At 40.6% G+C, this 19570-nt stretch overlaps 1 protein-coding gene across 1 annotated transcript; it reads left to right on the top strand.

Annotated features, from left to right (window-relative positions):
- Window positions 1-10025: 10025 nt before the first annotated feature.
- On the top strand, window positions 10026-18762 carry LOC120571140 (chromo domain-containing protein cec-1-like). Its single transcript, XM_039819859.1, has 5 exons — window positions 10026-10411; window positions 11355-11520; window positions 14960-15153; window positions 16082-16247; window positions 17822-18762. Exons 1-5 carry the CDS (start codon window positions 10137-10139, stop codon window positions 18473-18475), a joined length of 1455 nt encoding a protein of 484 aa, XP_039675793.1. The 5' UTR covers window positions 10026-10136; the 3' UTR covers window positions 18476-18762.
- Window positions 18763-19570: the final 808 nt, after the last annotated feature.

The raw sequence follows: 19570 nt of genomic DNA, 5'->3' as shown, positions 1-19570 counted from the left end.
ATAAGTAGGTCAACCATGACCGTTAGACTTTTAACTGCATGCCTTGTATGATATATGTGAGTTTCCTGTAAGCGTTTCCTGCATTACCTTATAAGGACATGAAGTTATGGCGAACAGACCCTGCTGCATCTGGGGGAGTGAGCCAACTTGTGCTTAAATAGAGAAGCTTTGCAAGCAGAAAAGAGAGATGAGTTACCTTGTGCTCTAGGCGCAAGGATTTACCTCCAACAGCCAGAGGGATACTCATAGCATTTAAAATAAGCCTAGGTTACCCTGTGCTTTTGGGCATCGGGACTTAGGACTTAGTACCTCCAACAGCCAGAGGGATACTCAGCGAACCAACTCGGTTCTGACCCTAGTGCATTAGTACTTTGCCTTAATATAGCCTTTCCTTTCTTTACATAAATAAAACTACCTGAGCTCGTGCTGAGCCAGGAGGTCAAAAACCTCACGAGTTTTGTGTTTCTTTGGGATTCTTTAGAACAGGCTCCTTACCCCCACGGGGGATACCCCTCACGGGGGGTACACCTCACGGGGACAGCTCAGACTCCTCTTTAACCACCCGTGGCGAGTTGCGGCCCGGCGGGGACCCATTTAGACAGTCAGAACTCCTGTTATCTCCTAGTGGGAGTGCATTTTCCTACCAGCTCGGCTGGTCAGAGCCCCTGAGCACCTGACCTCTCTCAGATCGGCGACCAAGGAAGGCTAGCGGGCGTCCTTTGGAAGGAAGGGACCTTCGGTGACCCTGGGATGAGCGGCCTTGACCGTGAGTGCTTAAGTAAAAATCATTGGTTGTAAAGATCCCCTCGGGCAGTGCTTTTCATACAAGGGGGAACAAGAGCCCGTGAGTTGGGGATGTGTTCAAATTTGTTTATTAGGATAAACCTTTTGAACTGTATCATCTCGTTTTCGAGGGGGTCCCAACATATAACACAATAATTACATAACAGCATAGAAGTGAAAAATCTAAACAAAACAAAAAAAAACAAAAGAAACACCATAATCACCTGCATATGTTCATCAATACATTAGAACCACCAAAAGGCCAAAAAGGCCAATAGTAAGTAAATAAGTAAACAGTAGAGTAGGAGTGAATATCTAACTACAGTCAAATACAAACATTAGGTATAAACAGTAGATATAAAAATAACATGCATCTTTAATAACAGAGGCAGTTTATCTTAAAGTGAGCAGACAGGGCATGTTTAAACAAACCAAGTAAAGAAATTGGTCTTATTTCCACAGATAGATTATTCCAATCTGCTGAAGCCTTAAAATTAAAAGCTCTTTTGCAAATTGTTTTTTTAACTTGCGGGACAGAGAAGTAGAGTTGAGTAGAGTGATAAACTTCATTGTTTGATGTATAAGGTACAAGATACTGTTTTAAATAAGGAGGATAATTGAAATAAATACATTTAAATATAAGTTGGAGCCAGTGAGTGTGTATTCTACTACTTAGAGATGACCAATTAAGTGCATTATACATTATACAGTGATGAGTGAGATAAGGACATGCAAGGACAAATCTGCAGTCTATTATATATTGTGTTAAGTGGAACAAGGTCTGAGCTAAATGCATTTTGATATACAACATCACAATAGTCAATCCTTGGAAGTATAAGTTGAGAGGCAAGTTTTATACGAACACTGCGCGTAAAGCAATTCCGAGCTCGATGTAAAACATTGATTCCAAAGTTTGCTTTATGTAACACTTGCCCAATGTGTAATTTTAATGAGAGTTCAGTATCTAGCCATACACCCAGATATTTGATCTTATGAACTGGATGTGAGGAAAAGGAGAGGAGACAGCAGCTCCTGGATATCTCTGCGTGCTTTGATTTGTACTGAACAGAATCCAGAGTGAGTCCAGCAGCCCCAGTGGACATCTGCTGGATTTCAGGACAAGAGAGGAATGGAGGAGGACAACCAGAACCAGGAGCAGCGGAGCAACAAGGTCCCCAGAAGACCAGCAGCAGACTGGGACTCTGATAGCAGCCATGTTCAGGTCAGTGTTCAGGGGGGTAGCACACACAAGTAGAATTTATAAAAATCCAGGATAATTGATGAAGCCAGGCTTGACCTAGTCTAATCTGTGCAGCCTGGCTTGGTGCGTTTCACAAAGGTGGAGTCAGGCTAAGGAGGAGAGACTAGGTCGAGTCAGCAGGAGCGGATCTACAGGGGGGCAAGGGGGGCAGCTGACCCCCCACTGTAGGGCCTTGCCCCCCCAGCTGCCCCCCTAACTTTGGTGTTCAAAAAACTTTGCGTGTAAAAACAAACTGCCACTATGTGCACAGGCTTCTTAAAACATTGAAACAAACAATTAATTTATATTAATTCATAATAAATAATAATTGTAGATGTAATCTTAGTCCCCTGCCCCTCAAATACTTAGCTACGTCCCTGCATCAAATGTGCAGAGCAGCATTCGCACATTCAGGCTCGCACACAGCGAGTCTGCTGCGGTGTGCTGGCCCTGCATCCCGGCAAAGACTGGAGCGACTGAGCTGCCCCCCCCCGAGCCTCTGAAAGTGAAGTCAGTTTCCCCAGGTGAAGTTAAAACACACGTTTCATCTAAAGTTAAATTTGTAATAAATGTAATGTCTGCTAAAGGCGAGTCAGTATCAACAACAGCGCGTCCATTACGTTAGCCAAAAGTCAAATCGCTCCCTCGTGGTTTGTAAGCGCATTCTGCTGTTTGATTAGTGTGATTTCAGTAAAGACAAGAAGAGCATAACACAAAATATCACAAACTGGCATGTTTGAATTCATAACGTTTACAGAGGGTCGCCGTTTCGGTGGCGTTACATTAACACACTACACAGTGCTTGCTGAGACCGATCATTTGTATATGATTAGGGAGTATTATAAAATCCACTTCCTCTCACATATCACGGCAGTATGGCGGCACAAATTAAACCAGGTGACATCCTTTACTGTCAAACTGGGAAAACAACAAATACAACGGGATTAAGAAGGCTAGTCTAAACATAACTGATGTGTGCATGTAATAAGTCTCGTCTGATGTTATGTTTTTTAGGCTACTTATTACAGGGCCATACAGTCTAATGTAATACAAGAATAACAAGAGCTTTTCACATCTTGACTTTTGCAGGCCAGAGTAGCTGGAGATATTAGCTGAAGCCTAAAAGTGGGGATATTGCCAGACAAGAAAATCCTGAGATGTGCACAGGAGGAAGAGAAGGAGGGAAATAAAGAAGGAGAAGACAGTAAACTGGAGAGACCAGGCAGGTCAGAGCAGGAGAAGACCACAGATGGAGATGCAGAAATGAGTGAAAGGAAGAATTGACTTTGAGGGATGAAGAAGAGGCTGCAGGTTCAGAGAGAGGGACAGAGGCAGAGAGTGATCAGTAGGAGGCAGATGACATAGAGGAAGAGGAGGCTGCAGTTACCCCTGGACCATATGGTTGGTTTATATTCTCCTAACATATTAATTGCAGTACAGTAACATAACATGTCGTGACATGACGTGTTTTCAGTTTCAGTTTCCATTCTGTTGTATATGTTATAGGGTTAGATATGTAAATATTTACATATACAACAACAGTTCACTCTTCTCAAGACACTTTACAGATAGAGTAGGTCTAGACCACACTCTTTAAGTTACAAAGACCCAACAATTCTCCCAAGAGGAAGCATTTGGTGCAACAGTGGCGAGGAAAAACTTCCTTTTGGGCAGAAACATCAGACAGATCCAGGGTCTTGGTGGTCGCTGGTTAGATACAGATGGATACAGATATACAGATATAGAGAATTATGATTCATAATAATGGTAATTATAGTAACAAAAAAGATAATGGAACTATGACTAGAAATAATAGTTGTAGCAGTTTAGGGCATAGCAGTTTAGGGCATAGCAGGGCGTCGCGGGGCGTAGTAGGGCATAGCAGTTTACGTATGGGGGTTCCCATGTACCGTCTTCCCCTGCCACCCTACCAAGATCTCTCGCTACCCCTTTGCCCCCCCATGTAAAATTTTCTAGATCCGCCACTGCGAGTCAGGCTGATATCATTCGGATAGCATAAACAGACCACAAGGTCGATAACAGATTTACTGATGCTAAAATGGAGAATAAACATTGTTCATACTTTATACAGAGTGAGCAGCAGCTTCTTATGAGGTATGATAACGTGAAACACATTATTTGTAAATAAGAAACACAGCAGATGTGATGAAACAGCGAGAGAAAGCGAGGCAGACGATCACGGACCGACTGAATGTGCAAGCAGCCTAAAAATATACATTTACTGAACACTGCTCTAACTGAAACCCTCATAATCAGACCATTCAAGGATTAGGTTACTAATTATTTGCAAAAATTAACAGTTGTACTCCTTGCCTTAAAAGTGAGCAGAAGATAATGTTTACTCAAGGAAATTTACCATAAAGAACGCTAGAATATGATGCATAAATATCTCTTTCACTCTGTTTCTCTGCCTCTCTCTCTCATGGGCTAAAATATAAATATGTAATTATAATTATATAAATCAAGTGACTCATTGAATCATTTCAGTTAAGAGCAATAGTTCATAATTGTATATTTTTAGATATATCATTCAGTCGCTCCGCTATTATCTGCCACACTTTTTCTCAAGTGTTTTAATTTTATACAGAGGCCGAGTTTCCTTCTCTACATATTATATGATTTGCTCGCTCATATATATGGACATAGAACAGAAAGACACAGAAGAAATTGAACTCTAAAATCTAGAAACTATGAAGATAATTAAGTGATAAATATAATGCACACTGTAAACATGAAAGTAACAGAGGATATTCATCACTTATTTCCCCCCCAGCAAAATATAAGGTCAAAAACCATTGAGGTGTCCTCTCCCTGTTGTTACATGAATGTACAGTAGCCTACATCACTAGATAGTTACTGGTCCAGTGAACTAAGACTATAATTTGGGAAGATTGTACAATTAGGAAATGTTCTTAAAAATGTACAATCCTCCCAAATTATAGTCGTTAAAGAATACAAAAAAAAAATAATCAACTAAATAATTGAAGGTGCGTTTGTGTAGAAACACACATGTACAGCACTTTATATAGTAACTGACTTCATTTAAAACACTTTTGGCAACTTTATCAGCCTTTTCTAATTATCTCAACAACTGCTGTAATATATTCGTCAAACTTCTAACAGCAATATGAACAGTAGTCTTCATACAGCAATATAACATTAACATTGTCACATGAGAAATTATAAAAAAAATAATGGTCACAACTTTAAATAATAACAGTACATAACTGAACAGCAATATGCACCTGTTGCAGGCTGATAACAATAGGGTAAAACCACTAGTGAGTGAACAGAAAAGGCTCCAGGAGTAATAAACCTGGCTGTGTTAAACTGTTGAATGGAGGTTCAGTTGAAAACCCCAAAACAGCTAAAACTATATTATTGCTTAGCGTGTATTAACCCCAAAACAGCTAAAACTATATTATTGCTTAGAGTGTATTAACCCCAAAACAGCTAAAACTATATTATTGCTTAGAGTGTATTAACCCCAAAACAGCTAAAACTAGATTACTGCTTAAAATATATTAACCAAAGAACAAGCTAGACTTATATTACTGCTATAAAAGTATTGGTATGTATTGCATTATAAACAGATCATGGTTTTGACTGTCTGCTTTTGAATGTTACATTTGGTCTGAGAAGGAGTGTTGCTTAGAAGAGAGTTCATGTGTGGGTCACCGTCATATGTGTGGAGCGCTTAGAAGGAAGAGGGCCGATTGTAAAGGAAGGAAGAGGGCCGAATGTATAACTGAGCTGTATTTGTTTAACCCTTGTGTCGTCTTCCGGTCAAATTTGACCCGTTTTCAAAGTTTCTTTATCAGAAATATGGGTTTCTTTCAACCAAATTAACCAAAAATAGCATGGGTGGTTCCCAATTAAGTTCTTTGCAAGTACAATTAATGATCACTGCTTTCATAGAATTTTGGGTGTTAAATTTTATTGCATTTGTGTTCTTCCCGGGTCAATTTTTACCCAGTGGTGCAATGGGGCACTTTTGCGCTCAACAGCAGATGAACACACACACACGTACATGAATGCACATGCGGAGACACACAAACACCCCCACACACATGCACACACTTACACCCCCCCCCCCCACCCCCACAAACGCACACATTCATACAAACAGCAGCTGAGAACTACCTCATGTAATTGATCACATTATTGTGCTTTCCAGCACATGGAAATGCACCCAAAAACACACACACATGGACAACAAACATGCACATTTACATGTGTGTGCGCGCACATGCATTCACACACACACACGAAACACAAACACAACATACTGAAATTGGGCAATGGATCATTATGATTTTCAGGAGATGAACACACACACGAGCGCACATGCTTGCGTCCACACACACACACACACACACACACACACACATACAGTACACACACACACACACACACAAGTTTATTCACCATAAATTCCAAAAATAAGTGTAAAACTAGTGGTAATTGTCACGTTCCGCTCCTGTGTCACGCTTGTGTGGTTTTTTGTTTCAGGTTATGTTCACATTTCTGTTTTATTGTGTAGGTTCCATGTTGTTTCTTGTGTTGTCTGTTTACTTCCTGTTGTCAGTGATTGTTCATCCCCACCCTAATGTTCTGCACCTGTGTCTCATTATCCTTTCTGTTTAGTGTATTTAAGTTCAGTCTTCCCCTTAATTAATTCATAGTTTATGCTTTATTAGTAGCCAAAACAGACCGGGTCAATTTTGACCCGGGAGGACAACAAGTGTGATTATTGGCTGCCATTAAAAAAATTTTAATAGTTTCAAAACGGTATTTTCACTAAACTTTGACTTATACCAGTCTGTGATAAACCATCAACATAATGTTCCCATTGATCTCAACTGTTAGTCAAAATAATTCATAATTTCAGCTTTTTTAACTCAGAAATTAGGTATAATTTGATATAAATGCGTTTCTTTGACCATATATAAACAAAATAAGTGTAAAACTAGTGGTAATATGTTGGAAAAAAGTTGATAAGAAGATGTAACACAGAATCTGGGAATCATTTATACTTCATGCTTTATAACTAGACTAGACAACTAGTGCATGGTCGACAGGAGGAAAACACAAGGGTTAAGACCGTGGGACATGTATGAGCAGAACATGTCGTTTGGCTCTCTGTGAAGGCGGTCGCATTTTCTCCCTCTCCTCCCATTGCCTACCCTGCTTTACTCTCTCGTCTAGTCTTTGTCTCTGTGTACTTCTAGAGTCTCTCTCTCGGCACTGCTCCTAAACTACGAATTATGGATTTGATCAACTGGTCTCTCAGCGCAATTGACAACATCTTCTCGACGAGAAGCTCGGGTTCGGAGAAACCTGACTGCCCTGCCGTAACATTCGCAGCTGACTACACGATGGACGCGTGGGAGAGGTGGCGGATCGTGTGTCTGGCGGTTCTTTCCGTGGAGGACATTGAAGATATCTTCCTATTCGGAACCATGATAACAGGTCTTTTGCTGATTGGCTCAGGCATTGCTCTGGTTTATGGAGAAATTAAGAAGAAGACGGGAACTGAGCAAAATACCAGGCTGCCCGTCATGGTTGAAGCTGTGGGCAGAGCTGTCGGAACTCAAATTGTGACTTTGACCACCATGAGCCACAAATTGGATACTATGATCACCATGGGCCACAAATTGGATACCATCTTGGAGAGACTGTCAGCTCTGGATAGGCTGGAAAACATCTTGGGGAAACTCACGGTTTTGGCAAGGAAATTTGATCGATACGGAGACCAGAGGGGACATTTCAGGGAAGTCGAGTGTGACTAACTGCGGCTTCTGGCCCTAAGACAAAACAAATTCCAATCTTATCTTTTTCGGCTCCCTGACCCAGCGCTGCCCTTGGCCGAGGCCGGTGTTGAATAATCACCTCCCCCTGGAGCACTGCAGCGAGGCACACTCTTGCGTTCCCCACCCGACTCCCACAGACACCTGTTGATTGTTGACTCGGACTGGATCCTGTTTCAAGGCTGACTCCATGGCAACCGGCTGTGTATCACAATGACAATTGTGCGGACTGAGAAAACCAGATTACGGAGGCCAGACGTAGCTTGCCTACATAAACACGAACTCTTACATATATACAGATATGCAATCACCCCCCACCCCCAATCCAGCGCCTTCACCGCTTCTACCCCCAGTGAGGCGGGCGGGTCTGTGACCAGCGCCTTTGTTTGGCTGCAGGACCAGATGTCTGCTTGCCTGTGCTGGACTACCTTCACCCCAATACCCCTCCTCCCCCATGCTCCTCAAGACTCCCCTCCCCCACTGCGTGTCTTGTGTACCCTTGTATTGGTTATGTGCTTATATTGTTGCTGAGGTGTTTTTTTCCTGTTCCCACCCTGTGCTCCTAGTGGGGGCATAGTCTGGGAGTTGCCTTTTTCTCCTCGTCTCTCCTCATGTCATGCTGTATTTTCTTTACCCAGTGTATGTTTGTATGTACCTTGTAAAGCGCTTTGTTGGTTTCTTATCTGTGAAATGCGCTCTATAAATAACATTGGATTGGATGTGCGGTCATAAATAACTGAGTTGTATTTACATTAGCTTAGGAAAGGGAGTCGGGCAGTCAAACATGATTGAGCTGTATTTTCATTAGCTTGTGTAATGCATATGAGCTGTATTTTCATTTAGCTAGGTAAACCGGGATAACAGGAATATCCTGGCTTAATCCCTTATCCTGGTTTTGTACAATAGCCCCCTGGACACAACAACCACTCTAAAGTAACCAAAGGGCTATTTCACAAAACCTAGATAGCAGATTAGGCAAACCTTTTTTTTTACTTTACTGACAAGAGAGCTTTGTGAACTGTCTGTGGAATAGATCAACGGAGAGGAGAGAAAGCAAATGACAGCAAAACACAGTACAGACTCTCATACTGAGCTGAAATGGAAACACTGTGCTAAGATTAAGCCGATGTTTTCACCCATCTTCCCAAACTGTTGCCTGTTATGTACAATACTTCTCAGCAGTTTAAAACAACCCCCCTGATACCATACTGTTCAAGTTTACTGATTCATCTGTCAGGATTTATAGCTTGTTCGGAGGCTCGACTTCTTCACGTCTGGTTCCAGAACGGTTTAGAATAGTTTGTTCCTTTGATCAGACACATCAACGCGCAGTCTCACACATGCGCTTACTAAGACATTCTGGGATAGGAGAAAAAACACTTTGGCTTGTTTGCGTTTCTTTCAACCAATCACAATCGTCTTGGGCGGCACTAAGCTCCGGACGCAACGACTTTGGCTCTGCAAAATAGTCTCAGGAAGGAACTTGTTTAGGTGGAACATTTTCACCCTGATAGAAGAAACGCCATCTGCATGTTGACAGAGAGCAGGGCTCAGCTTTAACACATACACACACAGAAACACACACACACAGACACACACACACACACACAGAGGTGCGGACGGAGCAAAGTTACTAAATAGGATATATAGGTTTGAAATTATTTTTACAACTGAAATTATTTTTTTGTTATCACCAACGGAAAGTACCCCAAAAAGGTACCGTTGGGGACCAGAACCAAATTTCAGATATCGGTACCAGCACCGGTAAAAATGTTAACGGTACCAAACCCAAGCCACATGTAATATAAAATGAAGTTAACTGTTCACACAATACGGTAAAGTGAGCAATTTAAATGAGCTGCATACATGGCAAGACATAATCTGCTCTCACCAGTGTATCACTCTGTGTAACATTAATTCGTCTGCAGCAATCCTGCCACAATCGGTCCCAAAACATCCCAGTTAGATTTCAAATGGCATAACGTTAAACATATTCTTTGTAAATCTTTATAATTATTCCCAGAAAGAACAAACCAGGCCTGCCAAAATGAACAGAGTTTTGCAAGGTGAGGAGCATCTGGCAATTTTCTGGTAAATGAACTGTCGGTGATTAGCTTTGTAGCTCCAGTTAATGACATTTGTGGCTTACATTTTAGTAGTTATTTCAGTTTTAATGTAGGAGACACTTCACACTCTGATGTCCAATGGATTGGTAACCTGATCAGCCTTTGCATTTCCTCTATTCAAGCAGAACATTTTAATATAGTAAAACATGGTAAACTATGATTCACTCCCACCTCCCATTAGTTCTTCTAACCCTTGTATCATTATGTCTGCATGTTTCCCCCTTGGGTCTACCAAAGGAGCCCTCAGCAGACGTCAAGCTGATGACCGGAGCAGGAAAGAAGGACAAGAAGGCCGATGAGGAGCAGCCTGCAGCACCTCCTGCAGCTTCAGCAGTGAAGGAGGAAGAGGAGTATGTGGTGGAGAAGGTTTTGGACCGGAGAGATGTGAAGGGAAGAGTCGAGTTCCTTCTGAAATGGGAGGGGTTCTCAGAGTAAGTATGAGTCTATAATATTAATACTTGGCATTTTCTCTCTCTCTCTCTCTCTCACTCTCTCTATCTATATATATACAGTACAGGCCAAAAGTTTGGACACACTTTCTCATTCAATGCCTTTCCTTTTTATTTTCATGACTATTTACATTGTAGATTCCCACGGAAGTCATCAAAACTATGAATGAACACATATGGAATTATGTACTTAACAAAAAAGTGTGAAATAACTGAAAACATGTCTTATATTTTAGATTCTGTAAAGTAGCCACCCTTTGCTTTTTTATTAATAAGGGACAAAATTCCACTAATTAACCCTGACAAAGCACACCTGTGAAGTGAAAACAATTTCAGGTGACTACCTCATGAAGCTCATTGAGGGAACACCAAGGGTTTGCAGAGTTACCAAAAAAAGCAAAGGGTGGCTACTTTGAATAATCTAAAATATAAGACATGTTTTCAGTTATTTCACACTTTTTTGTTAACTACATAATTCCATATGTGTTCATTCATAGTTTTGATGCCTTCAGTGAGAATCTACAATGTAAATAGTCATGAAAATAAAGAAACACATTGAATGAGAAGGTGTTTCCAAACTTTTGGCCTGTACTGTATATATATGAACAAGATACATGTATGAACACATTTGAACAAGATAGTGTATATATATATATATATATATATATATATATATATATATATATATATATATATATATATATTGTTCATTTACACATTGCAAATAATCTACAGAATAAAAACTTGAGGGCATTGCCCTCAAGTTGAAAGTTTGGTATTTTGACACTAAGTTGCAGACCATCAAATAACCTTACAAAATGGCAATAGAAAAAAGGAATAATACGAATTAGCAATCAGAGTGAGAATGTATTGCCTAAAAACAAAGCCTGAGGAGATTTTCTTCTTTCTGCACTCACCTTTCAAGTGAGGATAACACATGGGAGCCGCAAGAAAACCTGGACCCCGACCTTATCACTGAGTACATGCAGAAACATAAGGAGACGGAGGAGAAGAAGGAGGGCAAGAGGAAAGTTTTCAGTGAGGCATGGGGAGACTCAGAGGAGCGAGGGAGCAAGAGGAAGAAGGAGGAGGTGAGCGAAGGAAAGAGGTTACTCCGGACTGAAGAGTCCCAGAAATCTCAATATTAATGAATGCACACAGAGGGTTTCACAAATGTCTTTTAGGATTCATATATAAATGACTCTCGACATTGCAATATGCATATACATACATGTAAAATAATACGGGTGCAATGGATCACCAAACTCACAGTTTGGTTTGAATCACGGTTTTGAATCACAGATCGGATCAGTTTTTCGGATCAGCGTAAAAAAGGGAGGAATTTAAATGATTTTTAAAAATGTAATAACAACTTAACAATAATAATTATTTCACCATTAAATTGCTGTTAAACGACCTAGTCGCTCCTCATCAGCCTGGCTTGGCCGTCGTGATACTCAGAACGCCAGGATGCTCTGATCAGACTAGGTCAAGCCCCGCTTTATCGGTTAACCTGGATTTATAAATTCTACTGTTGTGCAATACCACTTTAACCACACATGGATTTCATGTAATTCCGAGTCATTTGGTTACCTGTAGGGATGTATCGATTACCGGTGTAATGATAAACTACGGTAAAAATATTGACTGTAAAAATTACATCCGAGGCTCCTGAAATTGCTGTGCAGGCACTGTGCCCCAGACAGGAAGGGGACAGAATGTAGCAGCATGTTAACAGACTTTTTCGCTTTATCATTCCTACCTGTTTTTGGACTTGTTGATTGAAGTGTGTAGCCCTAACCCAAACGAAAGATAAAAACTATTCTGTAGCTTGCGAAACTGTTTACTGCGTCGTTATCTTCAATAAGTGTTCTGCTACGATGTGGAAGTTTAGCGTGTGTTAGACGTGACATTTGGAGAGAGAGGAGAGAGTATATTATAGCCTTGATAATATTGCTGTTGCTGTGTTTCTTACTGTATAGCTGATAGATGTGCAGATTGTTTAATATTACTTGTGCAGCCATGTGTTGATATTCAGGTTGTGTTAGAGAAATTTGCTCAGCACGTGCAATGCCAGTTAACAGACTAAGCTGTGGAGCCACATGCTTACCTATTAAAGGTGTATTACACTATTAGCTCCATTATGGATATGTTTGCTGTAATATTTCTGTTATATTTCTTAACCATTGATTTGTCTGATAATATCAATAGGACTATCTATCTGGACACGATAATGTCTTAATTATTTTAGCAAAAATATCAGATCTGCTACTCGCCCTGAACTACTTCTACCTGGCGATTATTCTGACTGGACTCTGCAGTTATTTATATATATTATGTTCTGTGGTTTGCTACCATAATAAAACAAACCAGGACAAGAAAGATTGGAGAAATATTTGCGAAAATACTCCTAGTTATCTTTGCCCAAAAGATATTAGGACTGATCTTACCAGTATACAAAGGTATACTAGGCCTGATGTACGCCATGTCTATTAATGGACGTGTCCGAGGTATAAAACACCTCCATAACCTAGTGGAAAGACCACAAGACACCTCTCTACCAATAAGGAGGGTTAGGGCGATGCCTAATATAGGCAGTAACCAAGGAAGTGGTAATGAAATAATTTAATAGAACCATGCCTTTTTCTATTTCCTACCTAGTCTAATCCGGACAAGGGACGCCAGTGGATATTTTTTCCATATGCGTACTAGACAACTACAACCGCAGAGGCACTGGTAAAAGTTGAGCCAACCCTGGAGCAGAACTCCTCCTCTTCCATTTTATCACCATCGCCATTGCCTGCTGTCCTTGAAAACCCTGAAACCAACCCATATGCCAAGAAACGCAAAAAGAAAAGAAAGAAGAACCAGATTCAAGCCCCCTCTACTACCTCTGCCAAAGTGTCCAGAGGTACCCAAACTGGACCAGAGGCCTCTACCCCTCAGAGACCTGAGGAACCAGAAGGACCAGCCTTCAAAATCTACCGACTTGGTCAAGTAAATGGAAGATGGAAGCAAACCAAAATTCACCCGCGTGCAACTGGGAATCCAGGTATGTGGAAATACTTCACCCATGTGAAGCCTGGACGTTTCCAACACCCTTGGATGGTTCTCCCCACCAAAGAGAATATGGATTACTTCACCCAGAATTCCATTTGTCTGAAGACAATAAACTCTGACTCCTCTGCTGAAGGAGGACACATCCCTGTTAACAAACAGTGGCATGTGTTTACTGCAACAAGCAACAAGTTCCTGATACTCACAGACTGTAACCAGGACCCATTGGCAATCATCTTGGACCAGATAAAAGTCTGAACATTACAACCTTTTATATTTTCAAAGGAGGTTCAGTTGAAAACCCCAAAAAACAGCTAAAACTATATTGCTGCTTAAAATATATGAATCTCTACTGCATTATACAAAATATATAGCACTATTCTAAACCAGAACGGTTTAGAATAGTTTGTTCCTTTGATCAGACACATCAACGCGCAGTCTCACACATGCGCTTACTAAGACATTCTGGGATAGGAGAAAAAACACTTTGGCTTGTTTGCGTTTCTTTCAACCAATCACAATCGTCTTGGGCGGCACTAAGCTCCGGACGCAACGACTTTGGCTCTGCAAAATAGTCTCAGGAAGGAACTTGTTTAGGTGGAACATTTTCACCCTGATAGAAGAAACGCCATCTGCATGTTGACAGAGAGCAGGGCTCAGCTTTAACACATACACACACAGAAACACACACACACACAGACACACACACACACACACACAGAGGTGCGGACGGAGCAAAGTTACTAAATAGGATATATAGGTTTGAAATTATTTTTACAACTGAAATTATTTTTTTGTTATCACCAACGGAAAGTACCCCAAAAAGGTACCGTTGGGGACCAGAACCAAATTTCAGATATCGGTACCAGCACCGGTAAAAATGTTAACGGTACCAAACCCAAGCCACATGTAATATAAAATGAAGTTAACTGTTCACACAATACGGTAAAGTGAGCAATTTAAATGAGCTGCATACATGGCAAGACATAATCTGCTCTCACCAGTGTATCACTCTGTGTAACATTAATTCGTCTGCAGCAATCCTGCCACAATCGGTCCCAAAACATCCCAGTTAGATTTCAAATGGCATAACGTTAAACATATTCTTTGTAAATCTTTATAATTATTCCCAGAAAGAACAAACCAGGCCTGCCAAAATGAACAGAGTTTTGCAAGGTGAGGAACATCTGGCAATTTTCTGGTAAATGAACTGTCGGTGATTAGCTTTGTAGCTCCAGTTAATGACATTTGTGGCTTACATTTTAGTAGTTATTTCAGTTTTAATGTAGGAGACACTTCACACTCTGATGTCCAATGGATTGGTAACCTGATCAGCCTTTGCATTTCCTCTATTCAAGCAGAACATTTTAATATAGTAAAACATGGTAAACTATGATTCACTCCCACCTCCCATTAGTTCTTCTAACCCTTGTATCATTATGTCTGCATGTTTCCCCCTTGGGTCTACCAAAGGAGCCCTCAGCAGACGTCAAGCTGATGACCGGAGCAGGAAAGAAGGACAAGAAGGCCGATGAGGAGCAGCCTGCAGCACCTCCTGCAGCTTCAGCAGTGAAGGAGGAAGAGGAGTATGTGGTGGAGAAGGTTTTGGACCGGAGAGATGTGAAGGGAAGAGTCGAGTTCCTTCTGAAATGGGAGGGGTTCTCAGAGTAAGTATGAGTCTATAATATTAATACTTGGCATTTTCTCTCTCTCTCTCTCTCTCACTCTCTCTATCTATATATATACAGTACAGGCCAAAAGTTTGGACACACTTTCTCATTCAATGCCTTTCCTTTTTATTTTCATGACTATTTACATTGTAGATTCCCACGGAAGTCATCAAAACTATGAATGAACACATATGGAATTATGTACTTAACAAAAAAGTGTGAAATAACTGAAAACATGTCTTATATTTTAGATTCTGTAAAGTAGCCACCCTTTGCTTTTTTATTAATAAGGGACAAAATTCCACTAATTAACCCTGACAAAGCACACCTGTGAAGTGAAAACAATTTCAGGTGACTACCTCATGAAGCTCATTGAGGGAACACCAAGGGTTTGCAGAGTTACCAAAAAAAGCAAAGGGTGGCTACTTTGAATAATCTAAAATATAAGACATGTTTTCAGTTATTTCACACCTTTTGTTAACTATATAATTCCATATGTGTTCATTCATAGTTTTGATGCCTTCAGTGAGAATCTACAATGTAAATAGTCATGAAAATAAAGAAACACATTGAATGAGAAGGTGTTTCCAAACTTTGGCCTGTACTGTATATATATGAACAAGATACATGTATGAACACATTTGAACAAGGTAAAGTATATATATATATATATATATATATATATATATATATATATATATATTGTTCATTTACACATTGCAAATAATCTACAGATAAAAACTTGAGGGCATTGCCCTCAAGTTGAAAGTTTGGTATTTTGACACTAAGTTGCAGACCATCAAATAACCTTACAAAATGGCAATAGAAAAAGGAATAATAACGAATTAGCAATCAGAGTGAGAATGTATTGCCTAAAAACAAAGCCTGAGGAGATTTCTTCTTCTTTCTGCACTCACCTTTCAAGTGAGGATAACACATGGGAGCCGCAAGAAAACCTGGACCCCGACCTTATCACTGAGTACATGCAGAAACATAAGGAGACGGAGGAGAAGAAGGAGGGCAAGAGGAAAGTTTTCAGTGAGGCATGGGGAGACTCAGAGGAGCGAGGGAGCAAGAGGAAGAAGGAGGAGGTGAGCGAAGGAAAGAGGTTACTCCGGACTGAAGAGTCCCAGAAATCTCAATATTAATGAATGCACACAGAGGGTTTCACAAATGTCTTTTAGGATTCATATATAAATGACTCTCGACATTGCAATATGCATATACATACATGTAAAATAATACGGGTGCAATGGATCACCAAACTCACAGTTTGGTTTGAATCACGGTTTTGAATCACAGATCGGATCAGTTTTTCGGATCAGCGTAAAAAAGGGAGGAATTTAAATGATTTTTAAAAATGTAATAACAACTTAACAATAATAATTATTTCACCATTAAATTGCTGTTAAACGACCTAGTCGCTCCTCATCAGCCTGGCTTGGCCGTCGTGATACTCAGAACGCCAGGATGCTCTGATCAGACTAGGTCAAGCCCCGCTTTATCGGTTAACCTGGATTTATAAATTCTACTGTTGTGCAATACCACTTTAACCACACATGGATTTCATGTAATTCCGAGTCATTTGGTTACCTGTAGGGATGTATCGATTACCGGTGTAATGATAAACTACGGTAAAAATATTGACTGTAAAAATTACATCCGAGGCTCCTGAAATTGCTGTGCAGGCGCACTGTGCTCAGACAGGACAAGGGGACAGAATGTAGCAGCATGTTAACAGACTTTTTCCTTTATCATTCCTACCTGTTTTTGGACTTGTTGAAGTGATGTGTAGCCCTAACCCAAACGAAAGATAAAAACTATTCTGTAGCTTGCGAAACTGTTTACTGCGTCGTTATCTTCAATAAGTGTTCTGCTACGATGTGGAAGTTTAGCGTGTGTTACGACGTGACATTTGGAGAGAGAGAGGGAGATATATTATAGCCTTGATAATATTGCTGTTGCTGTGTTTCTTACTGTATAGCTGATAGATGTGCAGATTGTTTAATATTACTTGTGCAGCCATGTGTTGATATTCAGGTTGTGTTAGAGAAATTTGCTAGCAACGTGCAATGCCAGTTAACAGACTAGCGCTGTGGAGCCACATGCTTACCTATTAAAGGTGTATTACACTATTAGCTCCATTATGGATATGTTTGCTGTAATATTTCTGTTATATTTCTTAACCATTGATTTGTCTGATAATATCAATAGGACTATCTATCTGGACACGATAATGTCTTAATTATTTTAGCAAAAATATCAGATCTGCTACTCGGCCCTGAACTACTTCTACCTGGCGATTATTCTGACTGGACTCTGCAGTTATTTATATATATTATGTTCTGTGGTTTGCTACCATAATAAAACAAACCAGGACAAGAAAGATTGGAGAAATATTTGCGAAAATACTCCTAGTTATCTTTGCCCAAAAGATATTAGGACTGATCTTACCAGTATACAAAGGTATACTAGGCCTGATGTACGCCATGTCTATTAATGGACGTGTCCGAGGTATAAAACACCTCCATAACCTAGTGGAAAGACCACAAGACACCTCTCTACCAATAAGGAGGGTTAGGGCGATGCCTAATATAGGCAGTAACCAAGGAAGTGGTAATGAAATAATTTAATAGAACCATGCCTTTTTCTATTTCCTACCTAGTCTAATCCGGACAAGGGACGCCAGTGGATATTTTTCCATATACGTACTAGACAACTACAACCCGCAGAGGCACTGGTAAAAGTTGAGCCAACCCTGGAGCAGAACTCCTCCTCTTCCATTTTATCACCATCGCCATTGCCTGCTGTCCTTGAAAACCCTGAAACCAACCCATATGCCAAGAAACGCAAAAAGAAAAGAAAGAAGAACCAGATTCAAGCCCCCTCTACTACCTCTGCCAAAGTGTCCAGAGGTACCCAAACTGGACCAGAGGCCTCTACCCCTCAGAGACCTGAGGAACCAGAAGGACCAGCCTTCAAAATCTACCGACTTGGTCAAGTAAATGGAAGATGGAAGCAAACCAAAATTCACCCGCGTGCAACTGGGAATCCAGGTATGTGGAAATACTTCACCCATGTGAAGCCTGGACGTTTCCAACACCCTTGGATGGTTCTCCCCACCAAAGAGAATATGGATTACTTCACCCAGAATTCCATTTGTCTGAAGACAATAAACTCTGACTCCTCTGCTGAAGGAGGACACATCCCTGTTAACAAACAGTGGCATGTGTTTACTGCAACAAGCAACAAGTTCCTGATACTCACAGACTGTAACCAGGACCCATTGGCAATCATCTTGGACCAGATAAAAGTCTGAACATTACAACCTTTTATATTTTCAAAGGAGGTTCAGTTGAAAACCCCAAAAAACAGCTAAAACTATATTGCTGCTTAAAATATATGAATCTCTACTGCATTATACAAAATATATAGCATGCTATGACTATTGCCTTAGCTTGTAGAAAGTACTGACAGAGGAAGAAGCCCATAGTAGGTCAGCCACGGATGTTAGATTTCTAAATGCATATAATGTATAACACATATGAGTTTCCTGTAAGCATGTTCTGCATTATGGTGAACAAACCCTGCTGCGTCTGAGGGAGTGACCCAACTTGCACATTAATAGAAAAGCTTTGCAAACAGCAATGGCAGCTTACTTACCCTGTGCTTTAGGCGCAAGGATTTAGGACTTGGTACCTCAAACAGCCAGAGGAATACTCATTGAGCTCTCGTGCTGAGCTAGGAGACCAAAGATCGCAAGTCTCTTGTGTCTTTTGGATATCTTATTATAGGCTTTTGATATAGAGCTAGGTTACCTTGTGCTTTGGAAGCAAGGATTTTCAGTACCTCAGCATTTAGAGGAATTACTCATCGAACCTACCCAGTTCAGGTCTTAGTGCATTTTCATTTTCTTATTCTTTTTCTTCATATAAAATAAAAATACCTGAGCTCGTGTTGAGCTAGGGAACCAAAGCCCGCAAATCTTTTGTGCCTTTTTTGGAAGGCTTTCTCTCTTTTTCCTCTACCCCTGCCATATGGGCAGGGGCCACCCTCACGGGGGTCAGCTCAGACTCCTCTTTAACTGCCCGCAGCAAGTTGCAGCCCAGTCAGGCCTCCTGTTATCTCCTAGAGGGATTGCATTTCCCTAACCACTCGGCCGGTCAAGCTAACAGTAAGTTAAGTGACTGTCCTGAGACAGAATTGAGCTAATGCTAGCTTGTGTCAGGTTATGTATGTTTTATTTAAGTGATTATTAATATCTCAGTAAGATGCTGAAAACGATGTTTATGTGTGTCAGTGAACAGTTACTTGCGTCATTCCCCATAGAAAAAAATCCAAATCCAAACTTTACATCACAAATAAACATGTTTACAGCCTTTTACAAAAAAATGTTTTGGTCTGTGAAGCTAAT

Source organism: Perca fluviatilis, chromosome 2 (assembly GCF_010015445.1).
Source record: "Perca fluviatilis chromosome 2, GENO_Pfluv_1.0, whole genome shotgun sequence".
Taxonomy (NCBI): domain Eukaryota; kingdom Metazoa; phylum Chordata; class Actinopteri; order Perciformes; family Percidae; genus Perca; species Perca fluviatilis.
This window is presented reverse-complemented; position numbering and strand designations above follow the sequence as displayed.